We start from the raw sequence: 15,341 nt of genomic DNA on the forward strand, positions 1-15,341 counted from the left end.
GTGAAAAACGCAAAAATAAATGTGGATTCATAGGCAATTTTTGTAATAAATATGAGGTTTTAAGCAAAATTAAAACATTTACAATAATTTCACAAAATTTTATTACAAATTCGTTTTTGGGTATCCTATGTTCTTGAGGACACGTAATACAAATGTAAAAATAAATACATGGGTTGATATATATTTTGTGACTGAGTTTTGTCATAAGAAGTAAAATTATACAATTTCTTTAAAAAGTAACCGGGTCGTAAATTTTCTATGATGTTGAAAAGTTGAAATATACTACCCCTCCCTATATACCGGTAACTCTACACAAAGTTATCCCACTGTTTATTGAGAAATTGTAAAAATGAATTACATTCCATGCCATAAAATATATTCATAATAACAGAAATTTCGTTTTAATTTTCATTTCTGAAAAAAAGCCTAACAATTGCCGTTAAAAAATAAATAAAATACTGTAATGGGGAAGAATTTCACGGGTTGTAATTTTTGCGTTTTTTTAAAATAACATTTTAGACACATTTGCAGGTTCATAAATTCGCGGATTTGAATCACTATAAGCTCCTTTCCCATTTTAAAACACATTGTGTATTAAAGAATAATAAAAATAATCACGGTTTCTTACATTCACGGATTTGTCTAGACCGCAAATATAGCGAAAATTACCACCGCCATTTATTTTCCCGTATTCAATACTAACAATTCCATGGGGTTTTCTTTTAGCAAAAAGAAATATTTTGGTACCATAGAATCAAAGTACATAACTAGTAAACTGGACTCGTTGATACTCCTAAAGGGATGATTCTACAATATGTTTAATGACACTCTTTGTTCCTCTACTGGTGTTGATCCTTTATAACACCAACCAGCTTCTACATATTCTTCCATCTAACTCGGTGTGTCTCCTTTGTGTCTGTGTTGATCTGAATCATTCTGGATGCTACGAGTCTGAAACTAAAGTTACAAATGCTAGAGTTAAGACGGAACCGTGCAGGTATTATACAACATATAAAATAAATATCTAACGTCTCTTTAATGTACAGTGTTTGTCAAAGAAAATTTCTCATTCACTAACTGTAGGCCATTTTCTACATTTACGACACTTTTACCTTTGAGCGTTATAATTAATGACAACCGTAGACTGAGGACGCTGTTGAAGCCTGTGGTTGATGAAATCATTCACATGATCAGGATAGTCTACCCAGTGACCATTGGAGTCTCTCCACTGCCAACACCGACTAGAATTTGTGGAAATGTTTTTAGAACCGATAACATTTTTTAGTAGCGGCGGAATATTTGAACCCATTTCTTTGTTTGTCATTGATTTTTTTCTTTGGTTTGCTGTCATAGTGACGTCAGATACTGATGCTTGCTTATCACCAGGAGAACTGTTTTGTATGGCATACAATGTATTTTGAAAATCATTTGGACTAACGGGCCTTCTAGTATCAGAATGCCCTACTTCTCGAGTCTGTAAATCATTTTTGGGACTGAAATTGCTTACAAAATCAGTTTGTAAGTCATCGACTCCCATAGGAGATTGAAGTTCCGAACTTGAGTCGGTCATATTTGTTCTATCAGTACTCAATGTTTGTCCCGCTCGTATGTTTGATTCAGATCTGTAGAAATGTTTAGTTTCAGTGGAATCAACACTAGTTTCATTACGTAACATGACATCATTTGAACAAAGATCTGATTTTTCATTCATCCAAGCTGAAGGTCCCTTATGTTCTTTATTTTGATGGCTCTCATTTGGTCTATTGTAGTGTGATCCCTTCGCAGCAAAATCACCTGTAAATTGTCAGTCTATCCATACTTATGTTTGATTATCAAATTGAAATGAAGTGGATATTTGTGCAAAATGAAGGCGCTGTTTTAAATGGTGTTTTATTGTGGAAACCATATAAGGTACATTTCAGATCACTAACCCTTAAAATCTGTTGAAGGAAGGCTGTGGAGTGAAGCAGATATTTGTGATGTACGCCATTGTTCTGTTACAGCTTTCTTCACGTCCGGGGAAAACGGATCGCTGCAACGAAAAGGGATAATTCAATTTGAAATCGTGATGCAATCGATCAACAGGTAATTTATCTAACTTATGTATGTGGTACTGCAAATCAGTCTACAGGTTATTTCGACTTATGAATATGAAGTAAATCAATTAACGGATTATTATTTTAAACTAATAAACGTGATGCAAATCCATCACCAAGAAATTTACTGTAACTTGATATAAATGTAATACAAATGATTCTAGAGGAGAGTTTATATTAATTTATAAACACGATGCAATTTACAAGTGAGTTTATTTTAATTTATAAACATGATATAAAAAATCTACAAGTGACTTTATTTGACTTTAAAACGTGATGCAATCTACAGGTGACTTTATTTTCATTCATAAACATGACACAATCTGCAGTTGAGTTTATATTAATTTATAAACATGATACAAACAATTTAAAGGTGCGTTTATTCTAATCATAAACATGATGCAATCTACAGGTGAGGTTATTTTAATTTGTAAACATAATAAAATCTACAGATGAGTTTGTTCTAATTATAAACATGATACAATCTACAGGTGAATTTATTCTAATTATAAACATGATGCAATCTACAGGTGAGTTTATTTTAATTTATAAACATGATGCAATCTACAGGTGATTTTATTTTAATTTATAAACATGTTACAATCTACAGGTGAGTTTATTCTAATTTATATACATGAATTTTATTCTAATTATAAACAGGATTCAATTTACAAGTGAGTTTATTTTGATTGATAAACATGATGCAAACAATCTACAAGTGACTTTATTTGACTTTAAAACGTGATGCAATTTACAGGTGACTTTATTTTCATTCATAAACATGACACAATCTGCAGGTGAGTTTATATTAATTTATAAACATGATACAAACAATTTAAAGGTGCGTTTATTCTAATCATAAACATGATGCAATCTACAGGTGAGGTTATTTTAATTTGTAAACATTATAAAATCTACAGATGAGTTTGTTCTAATTATAAACATGATACAATCTACAGGTGAATTTATTCTAATTATAAACATGATGCAATCTACAGGTGAATTTATTCTAATTTATATACATGAATTTTATTCTAATTATAAACAGGATTCAATTTACAAGTGAGTTTATTTTGATTGATAAACATGATGCAAACAATCTACAGCTAAAAGTAAATCAACTTTTAAACGTCATGCAAATCAATTTACAGTTAAAGATACTTCAATAGCAAAGATGTAAATCAGTAGAAAGTAAGCCTATTTCAAAGTTTAAACGCGATACCAATAAATCAACATGCAAGACGAATTCAATACAAATCAGTCTATTCTTGAGATATATTTACCAAACTTCAATGTCGTATTTTCCGTCGTATCCAAATCTGTAGTTACCCATCCGTCCACAGGGCCATCGAACCTGAAGTCAGGCGAACCATTTGTCGTTTGATACATGAATCAAATAAAGAATTTTAAAGCTGACATGAATTAATAAATACGTACACCTTTCTCATCTTATCCGCCATATTTCTCTTAGGTACCCTAATTTACTCTACCCGTATATACCCCAAATGTGATTGTCACACCTGAGTGATTTTTCTAGGTGGACTCGACCTGTGCACATCTCCGATAGTAAAGATAGGGAAATGCGAAACAAATAAAATCACATTTGCTCAAAATTACAAAATATTTATTGTATACCAATGCAACATTCCAAAAGTTTAGATAATTTAGAAAAAAATGCAAAGAAAGCTTTTCTTGCATACTTGCAAGTGCAAGCAAGTATTTGCAGTTTCTTATGAAATAAATGCGGAGAAATCATTTGCCAATTACATACTGATAGAATGGAATAAGCAAAGAGCATAAAATACATTATTTATATCAATTCTTGCAAAATACAGGTCCATGCCATATGCATAATATGTAATGCACATGGCATATTCGCCACAAAAAACACCGTATCAAATACGGACGTCTATTCAACAGGTATCAGATATGTGAACTTACCGAAAATATTAGATTCTCTTTATTCTGATAAATCCACGAAACAAAATGATAAACTCCATTTGTATCTCGTTAGAACTTTACAACACGTTGTCATTCCATTATACAGACTGCGACACACTTCACCCGTGCCAAATAGGGTGTCTTCAATCAGGGGAGATGTCGGAGTCGAAATTTTTTCCTGCATTTAATGCTTGTCTTGTCGAGATTTTGCAGTTTATAGAAATCGGGAATCTAATCAAATACACTGAGCATCTGGTTGGATATATTGCGTGCTCAATTAAAAATTTATCGATGATCATATACAAATTTGGATATACAAATAAGGGAATAATGATCGAAAATATACATCTGTTTAAAAATGCGGGTATTACATTTGCAATCCATAATAAACAGTTGATTACACAAAGACACATATAAAAGGAAATGTATAAACGAAAATATAGTTTTATTGTTTGTTTGGGAACCACATAATTATTTACGGTCTCTGTATGTCCACATTCATTGATTGAACAGGAGAGAGAGAGAGAGAGAGAGAGAGAGAGAGAGAGAGACTATCCTACTTCGATGTACAATATCATTTCACAGAAGGAAAGAAAATTGATCAGTGATATAATGGTAAGCTTACAAGCATTATCAGATTCCAGCTATTTAAAAATTTGTTATTGACAATATATTAAAAACTTACAGGAGTTGATGCTTATAATTGAATTCATTACAAAATAAAAAAAATAAATTATATATATATATATATATATATATATATATATATATATATATATATATATATCAGTTTAAACTGCATGTAGAAAATACTGACTTTGTATGTTAGAATAACGGAAAAAAGTAAATTGTCAAAAAAGTGGGGAGAGCAGACTAGCCCCTCCCCCCTACCCACTCCACCCCCTGTATACATGCCTGAAACAACATATCAATTCGTGTTGAAAGAAAGGTGCATATCTGCATTTTATTAAATTCCAAAGGAGCTCGAATTTATGTGTTCCCCTATTAATTAATTTGTATGCAAGATTCGTTCCCGAATTTAGAACCATGCTTTCAGTCAGAGCAGAAATGAATTCATTTTGAAGTACATCTAGTTTGAATGCAAATGTGGGGTTTCTTCTTTTAATTTCATCAGACTCATTAGAACCCCCTCCCCCAAACTATGCAGCTTTGTTTTTATTGATATCTAAATCGGCATATGAATCCGGATACAAATTATATGATGTTTTTTCGTGATGATATAGATATCGATACTAGAAAATGTTTATACTCTTACCTTTTGCATATCCTACTAATGCATTACAGTAGATTGACACTGTATCGTATCAAATAAAACCTCAACACGAATTTTACTGATTTATGAATACTAACATCTTATCGAATACATTTGGATATGAAATTTCGACGTACAGCGGTATGTCTATTATCAGAATATATCCATTGCGCCAGATCTAGGAAATGCAAATAATCATTATGGCATGTTACAGAAACGTTAAAACACACATGCTGTAGTCCTGCAATGCATGCATGCGATTTTTCTGAATACATATATTTATGTATTCGTGAATGAAGTTCCTACGCTTAAAACTATCTTGGCCTTTATGCATTTTGTTTTGTGATTTTGGTTTACCATTCCTTACACTGTGTAAATGAAGGAAAACTTGGTAAAGGGTGCAATTAGTATGCATGCATGTGTTGAAAAGTAAAATGTACATGTAATAACCAGACATGTATCGTCATTTTTCAGGGGGGGGGGGGGGATACAACAGGATGAAAAAAATGGAAAATTGGATTCTTCAAACTTTCTTGCCATTCAAAATAATAATTAAAACAGATGAACGAAAACAGCAATAAAATAAAACAAAAAACCCAAACAAACCGAGATGTTTTATCCGATGTTCAAAATCCTAATGTGGGGGTGAAGAGTTAAAAGAGTCTTTTACTTTGACTGCCTCAATCATTTCCCCCTACACTTCATTTTCTTCCATGGTGTGGGGTGGAATGGGGTGGTTAGAGTCCTTTACTATGAGTGCCTCATAATATCTTCATTTTCTTAATTGGTGGTGGTGTGTGTCTTCTACTATTATATCAGAACTTTCAAGCTGGGGTCAAGTTTGGGGTGGGGTGGGGTTGTCACCCAATATATTTTTTACTTGCATTACAAAATAACGGCCTCTCACTTCTGTCGGCGCGGGTTCGAAACCCGCTCGCGCCGGTAAGTGAGAAAATTTCCCAGTTTACTTTCGGAAGGTCGGTGGTCTCTTCCCAGGTACATTGTATCTGGTTTCTCTCTTCCACCAACAAAAACTGGGTGCCACCCGATAACTGAAAAACTGTTGAGTGTGGCGGAAAACATTTTTTAAAAAAATGGATATTGTTATCAAAGGTGGGAGACAGACACTTTTGTCCCCTCCCCTTGATTCTAAGTACTTTGTACTTGACCTTTGTATTTGGGAGAGGGCCTACATAGGCTATGCCTGTTGCCCAATCCTGTTGAGTTTCTCAATAAAATATGTTTAAATAAAAAAAAATCCTATGTGCTTGATAAATACGCATATGATAAACTCTCAATTATTCCATTTTGCATTACTACAATTTGCGTCGAGTTCAACGCAGAATGTAATAAAGCAAAATGGCATAGATATATAAGATCTATTGAGCGCCGAATTAGCATAAAATGAAGTTATTGAAAATAACATTATTTAAAGATATGTTTAATTTTTAATTATCGCGTGCTTTAAATGAATCAAATAAATCTGTATTATCAATTAATGAGAGCAATATTGAGTTACTGTTCTCTTATATTGAATTAACGATATTATTTGTCTTAATAAGAGCGCGATTATTACACGATCATCGTTTGAACTCCCCTCTCTCTCTATCTCTCTCTCTCCATACACTCATGCAGTGTTGTATATGCAAATTATCTATGCACAAACAATTTATGTACCTAAATGATATCCTGATTTATAAATCTGCAATACTCTGACAAGTATAAATCATACAGTATAAGGATTCATGCACAATATAGGGTAAATATTCTACTCTGATACTTCCCCTGATTGAAGATAGCTGCTCGGCACGGGCTAAGTGTGTCGCAGTCTGTACAATGGACAATGTTATTTAGTGTTGGAATACAAATGGAGTGTATTATTTTGTTTCATGGATTATGCTAATAAAGGGAGTTTTACTACTACTTTGAGTATTTTCGACAGGTGTACACGTACATCCTCGGTCCTTTACAGATATTACGAGTAGACCTAGGTAAATAGTCATCCGCATTCGATGCTTTTTCATGACGAGCGTACTTGACCATGTCTTCTTTATACGTACAGTAGCATTTATGTATTTGCATTTTGCTTGAAGTAAGTGTGAATGGTATAGATTTTATACCCTTTGCTTATTCCATTTCATCAATAGATCTAGATAATAGATGAAATATTTCTCCGCGTTTTTGTATAGTTTTGACATATTTATTGCAAATGTACGCACATTCACGTAAAGAAAAGGCATTCTATATTTATTTATCCAAAGCTTTTAGAATGATTTACTACTGTACGATACGTTTATTGTAATTTTGAGCACTGCATGGTGTTTCAAAACGTGATTTCCTTTCTTCTTGATGTCCTATAAATTAGTATCGGAGATGTACGTGTTACCTGTCGAAGCTACCCGCACAGGTAAATGGAAGACACTGATGTGAAGTGAAGCGTAGCAAAACTCGTCCCCTTATATACCATGCGAACCCTGATACATATAACAATAGAATATCCAACTAATATGGCGGATTAGCAAAGAAATATGGCGGACATATAGAATTATACTATATTTATTAATTCATGTCAGCTTTAAGTTTCATTTCTTTAATCACGTAAACATAGCATTATATACATGCGCTATCAGAGAGGTGAAGATAACGAACAGCGATTAATCACAAAACTCCTTTTGGGAAAGCAAAATATAGAGTTAGGCAAACATGAACCCCTGGGTATACCAGATATGTGACCATGTGCCTATGAGAAGTAAGCATCTCCTGTCGACCGATCACACCCGCCATGAGCCCTATATTTTGATCAGGTAAACGGAGTAATCCGTAGTCACAATCAGTGTGCCAAGAACGGTTAAACAATCGATATGAAACACATCAGACAACATTTAAACCAAAGATAGGTTGTATTGGCAAACTAAATCACTAGATACACCATAGAATTTGCAAAATGCTGACATTAAAGGAGACTATTGAAACCCCTGCAACATCAACTTGTTCTTCAATAACCTGTCTCGATAGAAAAACTGATCATACGCTGAACAAGCTTTTCAGAATCGAATCACTTGAGATTGATTGATTGTATATTGTTTAACGTCCCTCTCAAGAATTTTTCATTCATATGGAGACGTCACCAAGACCGGTGAAGGGCTTCAAATTTAGGTCTATGTTCGGCGCTTACTGTCATTGAGCAGTGAGGGTTATTTAGCGTGTCACACCTGCTGTGACACTGGACATGCCGAGCGTTTGGCGATGAAGCTGTCATCACCAATTTTAATGACTTGGGTCTGTCGCGGCCGAGATTAGAACCCCGACCTTCCACATGCGGAGCGAACGCTCTGCGTGTGATTTTGGAATATTACTACATAAATAAGGGAAGTTGACGTTGAAGCTGAAATCATCCCGTTTATGATAAAGTAGAGTTGTTACTTTGCTGTTAGTGTCTATTTTCAATAAGATATCTAAGTACGAAGCAGATGTGAAGGACTATGTGGTCATATAGCTGACGTTTTACAGTACTTATATGAGTGGATTAACATTACAAATGAAGATAAACAGAAAACTTTTTGATGGAATGATATTTAGAACTGACGTAAACATTACCATTATGTATGGGTTAAAATAAATAGATAACGTCAGCATTGGCGTCATCAATAGGTTAACATTACACAAGTATTGACTTAGGATGATATCTATTGTAACAACTCGGATCTGGTCAGATACTGGTTGACCAGGTTAACACTACACAATTATTGACTTTGGGTGAGGTTTACTGATGACAATACGAATCTGGTCAGGGATTAGTTTTTCACGAATAGACCGATTCAGTAGAAGCTCTATCAAATGTTAGGGAATTTTATAACAGTGTTCACCATATTTTTTATTCCTTCAACAACAACTAAAGAAAAACATGTGTATTATATCATATTATAACAACATTTCAACAGTCAAAATCTAGAAACTGTAAGATCAATAAATTGTATTCTCAATTATTTTTTTAAAATGCAATATTCTTTACTAAGAGGTAATATTTGGTAAAGACTTTAATGGCATTGATTGATTGATTAAATATTGTTTAACGTCCCTCTCGAGATTTTTTTACTCATATGGGGACGTTTTTAATGGCATTGAATATGATTTAAAAATATATGCTTTGAAGTGAGCAATTTGATTGATTGATATAATATCAGCAAATATATGGTTGTTCAAGAGGGACACCGTCCATAGTTAATACTGAGGTGAAGTCATTCAGACCAATCAGAGGACATGCAAATTCCTGATCATTTAAAAGACAAATTATGTAAACGCTGGCGTTATCAATGAGCTAACAGAGACAAAACATAGAAAAGCATAGAAAGCATATAAAACTAACGTAAACGCTGGCGTTATCCATCACTCGGTAAGTTGTTCCTATAGAACCCTTCCCGCCGTCCTGTTCTTCCCATTTCCAGTCAGGGCCTTGTAGAAATAAAAAAAAAAGTTAACATTTTGTGTAGACAAGGCAAATGTATAATGCTTTCATAAATAGGAAACTAATTAATTCAAAGAGGAATAAAACACGAAAGCAAATATGTACAGATGTAAAGCGTAGAATATGTACAATACAATTTTGAAATTGAAAACTTCATAGTTTTCATCATTTGGTGAATAAATGCAGTTTTATTTTAAAGTAACCTAAACATATTCTTTAAAAACTTCCTATACTCGAAGTCACGATCTACAAATCGGAAGTTCGGCAAGCAAACCCTCTGAAGTATAAGGCAGGACAATTAGATTTGAAAAGACAAGCAAATTATCGTTGATATTTATTTTTACTTTGTGTTGTCCATTATGAGGATGTGTTATTTCTTTTCAATGATACGGGTTGTTATGGATATGGATTACACACCACTGGATATATCCGATAAAATACTTGCCTCTCTTTACATAACATCCAACAGCAACAAATCCATCAATAGGAATTCTTGGTTCGTCACAAATCACAATATCATATACATCATTTATTCCGTAGTTGTAAACAGACCGATTCCCATTATCCCATTCCACTCGCACGAAGCCAGCTGCCAGAAAACAATTTTGTTTATGCACATTATTTGCATTGTTATCTATGGTGAAGACGGTTTCTACAATAAACTAAAATAGTAAAGATTTAAATCACAAACAATACTAAAGGTACATCAATGTCGCACTGAAATATCAACACTTGCTCTGCACCAGACATTGCTTACTCCGGAACGTAGTGTTCCGTTGGTTTATGACTCTGTCTCTTATTGTTTTGTGTTCGGCTTCCGGTTTCATTATTAAAGTGGCGCAAATGCTGATACCACACATGTTGTGATTATCCTTCTCAGAGTGGCGTGGTGACAGCGTGATACAACACACGGCAACATCAGTAGGTACTTTTTCACACCGTAATTAAGTTTTACTGTGGACGCGTGTGATTATAAGTAGTGTGTACGGTTATTATGACGTATATGGTACAACGATGTCGAGTATTCCCCGCGCCCCCAAACAATGGTACCTGGCGAAAATTGAAACTGAACACATTCGAAAACTGGAGACAGAACTTAATCTATTCACTTTCACTGGACAAGAATTTTGCCCTTTTCTTAATATCATGAGGATGGTGGGAAAAGGAAAGCAAAGCCACGTCATTCGAGATTTCGCCGACAATGACGAGACTGTACCAGAGGCCAGCCCCTCTCTTGTGGACAGAAAGTTAACATGCTTGAACTAATGTTGGGTTAAATTACTAATTATTGCCCAATTATTTCGAGGTATACGATTGTAAAGAATTCAACTTAGATAGATCACATTATGGCAGACTTTCAGACTTCACTATGGATTTCAGAGCACAGAAGCCCACTTTATTTATTTTTTTACTTTATTCGTATCGATCCAAGTGAGCGTCCGGAGGATCTATTCCAACGTCTGACTGATGTTGTTGAGGATGATCTACTGCGCAAAGATACGGGAATAACACACCATAGACAAGTACCAGACGACGATGAAAAACTGTCCCCATCACTCGAGAACTTTCTTGTTTTGACGTGGCTTCGTCTCATACACCCCGAATTGCCTCAACTCGTCAAGCAGAGGTACGGAACTGACTTGCGTGCAAGGACATTAGCCTCCATTAAACTTTAGATCTCTCAGGCACTTGAATCCCTTCTAGAAGAGCTCAGGACAGCTGAGGATGCTAAGGCAATGAGAAAACCTGTGAGTAAAATACCACGACCAAAGATACATCCTCCTACTTACCGCTCATCACCGAAGTCCTGTCCTCTTTGTAAAACAGCCGGGCGTCCGGACCGTCACTTTCTCAGTAAATATACCTTTTTACCTTTACAAGATAAGTAGTTCTTGGCGAAGGCCCGTTCCATATAATAGATCTATGATGATGATGGTTGTACTAACTATCGAACTTGAGGAGCACGTACCGTCTGTAACGTCCAAACGTATTCAGGTCAGACAGTCGCCGTATCTTGACAGCTTCCATGGACAGTGGCACCACCGGTAATATGATCAGAGCCTCTACCATTACTAGGCTGGGTGCTGAAATTTCTGGTCGTTCACAGTCTTCTCATCAAGCTGATGGCTTATCACCCCTGACTGTAATTGGAAAAACCAGACTCACCTTTACTCGAGAAGGCCACAATTTGTTTTTCTAAGGCCTTGTGGTTGAGAATCTTGATACTGAAATTCTAGCGGGCATCCCGTTTATGGAAGAAAAAATGACGTATCTATCCGCCCGGCTCGTCGTGAAGTCATTTTAGACAATAATTTTACATACAGGGGATGCTTACTCCTCCTAGCCACCTGATCCCACCTCTGGTGTGTTCAGGTGTCCGTGTTTGCCCAACTATCTATTTTGTATTGCTTATAGGAGTTATGAGATTGATCACTGTTCGTTATCATCACCTTGCATATACATACGGATCATCTCCTCACCAAAGCAATTCACACACAATTCGCAAAGCCCACATTGTGAGTGCCCCAAGTGAACCCACAACGTTGTGGTCATGTGACTGTGTAGAAATTGACTTGCCAACCGATATGGAGTTGTCCGATAATACTTTCTCTGTGGAACTTCATATAGTCACAGAACGATCAGCCTCATGACCAGAACCATGCTTACTTTCAAGTGTCTCCGGCATTCCTAATCTCACTTCAGCTTCTCGTGTGCTGAGACGTAATGAACATTTTTGTAAAATACGCTCAACATTTGTTCCTGACCGACCAACTAGTACAGAAGCAGAAAGAACTCTCTGGTGCTGTTGGCCCACTTGAAGTTAGAGTGAATAGGGGCTCCGTACAACCTCCTCAAAGAAAAGGCATAGATCCACAGTATTCTAAAGACCAACTCGTCACTCTTCAAGAGACGTTTGATGAATTAGGAAGTATTGTAGTATTCGCACGACTGGAAGAGATAGGCGTAACAGCGACTACGTCACCCATCTTTCCTTGTTAAGAAACCTAACCGAGGGTGCATGCTTGTTACCGCATTTGCTGACGTAGGTCTTTTTAGCAAACCCCATTCCTCACTAATGCCCAATGTTGACTCTACTCTCAGACAAATTGCACATTGGGAATACATAGTGATCTCCGATCTTACCAAATCCTTTCATCAAATACCATTGTCTAGCGGATCTCTGAAATACTGCGACGTGTCAACTCCATTCCGGGGCTACGAGTTTATGTCAGAAGTGTCATGGGTATACCCGGCTTTGAGACGGCATTAGAGGAGCTTACGTGCCGTGTTTTAGACCATTTAGTACAAGAAGGGATAGTTGTGAAGATCACAGATGAATAATACTGTAGTAGCCATAGTCCAGAAGAACTACTCAATTACTGGGAAAGAAGTCTTGATGCTCTACAAAAGTCTAACCACAACCTTTCGCCTTCAAAGACTATCGTTGCTCCAAAACAAGCAACAATTCTAGGTTGGCTTTGGCAACTTGGGACAATTCAGACTACTCCTCACTAGATAACATTGTCTAGCTGTCAACTCCCAAACTGTGACTGCATTAAGATCAAGCCTTATCAAGGGTGATCAAAGACACGTCTGACTTCTTGTCAGAGCTCGAAGACACCATTGCTGGGGTGACTCCAAGGACCTCATTGTTTGGACTGAAGACCTTCATTCAACATTCGCAAGGGCTCAAGAAGCTTTATCTACGCACAAGGCAATTACTTTACTTATACCGAGTGACCAGTTGTGGATCACTAGCTATGGTCCTTTGAGAAAATTGGGTCTAGGACCTATTTTATATGTAGAGAGGAACGGAAGTCTCCTTTTAGCCAGTTTCTTCAGTTCAAAACGCAGACCCAATCAACGTCAATGGTTACCATGTGAGGTCGAAGCCCTTTCGATCGCTGCAGATATCAAGCATTACAGCCCGTTTATCATTCAATTCCGACTTCTAGCTTGCATCCTCGGAGACAGCAAACCTGCGTCCATGCATATGAAAAACTATGCAGAAGCGAATTCTCAGCAAGCCTAAGTGTATCCACCTTCTTAGCAACAGCAAGTCGCTTCCAGATGTCCATTAGACACGTGTCTGGTCAAACCATCCTACCATCTGACTTTCAAGTCGTAATTCCCATGAGTGCGACAATCCATCCTGTCAAATATGCATCTTAATACATCTCCAAGAGGACTCAGTTGTGTGTCACGTGACACCCCAATATGTTTCCAACGGCAGGATGAAACTGTCCTTTACAAGCCGATGGGCATGGTTGTCCATTCAAACTGAAATATACGTCGTACGATTGCACACCTGCATCAAGGAACAAACCCCTTCAAAAAACTTACAAATATTAGAGATGTCAAAAGGTACCTCAATGCATGTGCTTTAGCAACAGATGGCTTGTTTGTTCTAAATAGGAATTTACCATTCACACCATGTCGGGACTGTACCTACACGAAACTGTTAGAAAGTGAACGCCATCAAGATTTAAGAGATGCAATTTTATTACTCCTAGCTGTGGTCCATCCCTTTGATGGCCCATATGCAGTTATCAGAACCCATTCTGCAGCTGGATTTAAGGCTCTTGTGATTGACCACCTCTTCAATCGGCATTGTAATTATATTGAACTCAATCACCCTAAGACTGTAAGCAAACATATGAGGCGAAAAGAGTAATACAAGAATTAAAGGATGAAATACTGCTCTCAAACCTTTCAAACTCAACCATCACACCGTTGTCCTTGTCACTCATTACAGCTCGCCTCAACACACGTATTAGGAAGCGAGACTTATCATCCCATGAAATGTGGACACAAAGAGACCAATTCTCCAACCATCAGTTCCCTATTGACGGCAGCGAGCAAACTTCGGCAGGAAAACTATCCACATAGTGAGAGAGGAAATAGTCCCTCCGGCAAAACACCTCTAGCTTCCGCTTTGCATATTGGTGACATTGTTTACCTTCGGTTGGGCCTTAACAAATCTAAGAGTCGTGATAGGTATCTAATAGTAAGCATATCTTTCCGTTGGTGTAATGTTCGTAAGTTTGCTGGGTCGCAGTTGAGACAAAATTCCTATTGGGTAAAGTGTATGGATTGTTACAAGGTAACAAGAGAATATCCAGTGGTTATTAATTCAAATGCTGAGTCTCATACAGATGAAGAGGATGACAGTAACCAGATAGATGTTGCCTCTCATCCACAAAAATTACCCCAAATCCCTGGAGTCATATCTGATATTCCCTCAAATCTCCCACCAGACATTTCTGCCCTGGACCCAGAACCACAAGTAATTCATAACATTCCTATATATGCACCACCAGTTTAAGATGATGGTATTTCAGTTCCATCGCCCAGATCGAATGTACCTATAGTGAACAGCGAACTTCTTAGGAGATCAACTCAACGTAGCAACCTTCCCCGGAAATTCAGTGACTAGCTGATGTATTGACATGTTTTTGTCTTGCATCTTAGATAGGTAGCTTAATTTGGTCATTATTGGGGCAGAATAATTCTCCTGACACTTGAGGACAGTCTACCCTAGGATAGTGTCTGTTTAACCTTGCAT

General features: G+C 36.5%; 1 protein-coding gene across 6 annotated transcripts in view; it reads right to left on the reverse strand.

Moving 5' to 3' along the window:
• Positions 1–83: 83 nt before the first annotated feature.
• LOC125650560 (uncharacterized) overlaps positions 84–15,341 on the reverse strand; it is a 42,889-nt gene continuing 27,631 nt past the window's right edge. For all 6 annotated transcript variants that reach the window (XM_056166244.1, XM_056166243.1, XM_048878951.2 and 3 more), the window contains 6 exons: positions 10,221–10,364; positions 9,677–9,762; positions 3,380–3,450; positions 1,932–2,032; positions 1,113–1,794; positions 84–957 (listed from right to left, as the gene is read on the reverse strand). In XM_056166244.1, the coding sequence (XP_056022219.1) occupies positions 876–957; positions 1,113–1,794; positions 1,932–2,032; positions 3,380–3,450; positions 9,677–9,762; positions 10,221–10,364 (1,166 nt within the window). In that variant the 3' untranslated portion in view covers positions 84–875. The remainder of the gene's footprint in view (positions 958–1,112; positions 1,795–1,931; positions 2,033–3,379; positions 3,451–9,676; positions 9,763–10,220; positions 10,365–15,341) is intronic.

This window comes from Ostrea edulis, chromosome 5 (genome assembly GCF_947568905.1).
Source record: "Ostrea edulis chromosome 5, xbOstEdul1.1, whole genome shotgun sequence".
Taxonomy (NCBI): Eukaryota; Metazoa; Mollusca; class Bivalvia; order Ostreida; family Ostreidae; genus Ostrea; species Ostrea edulis.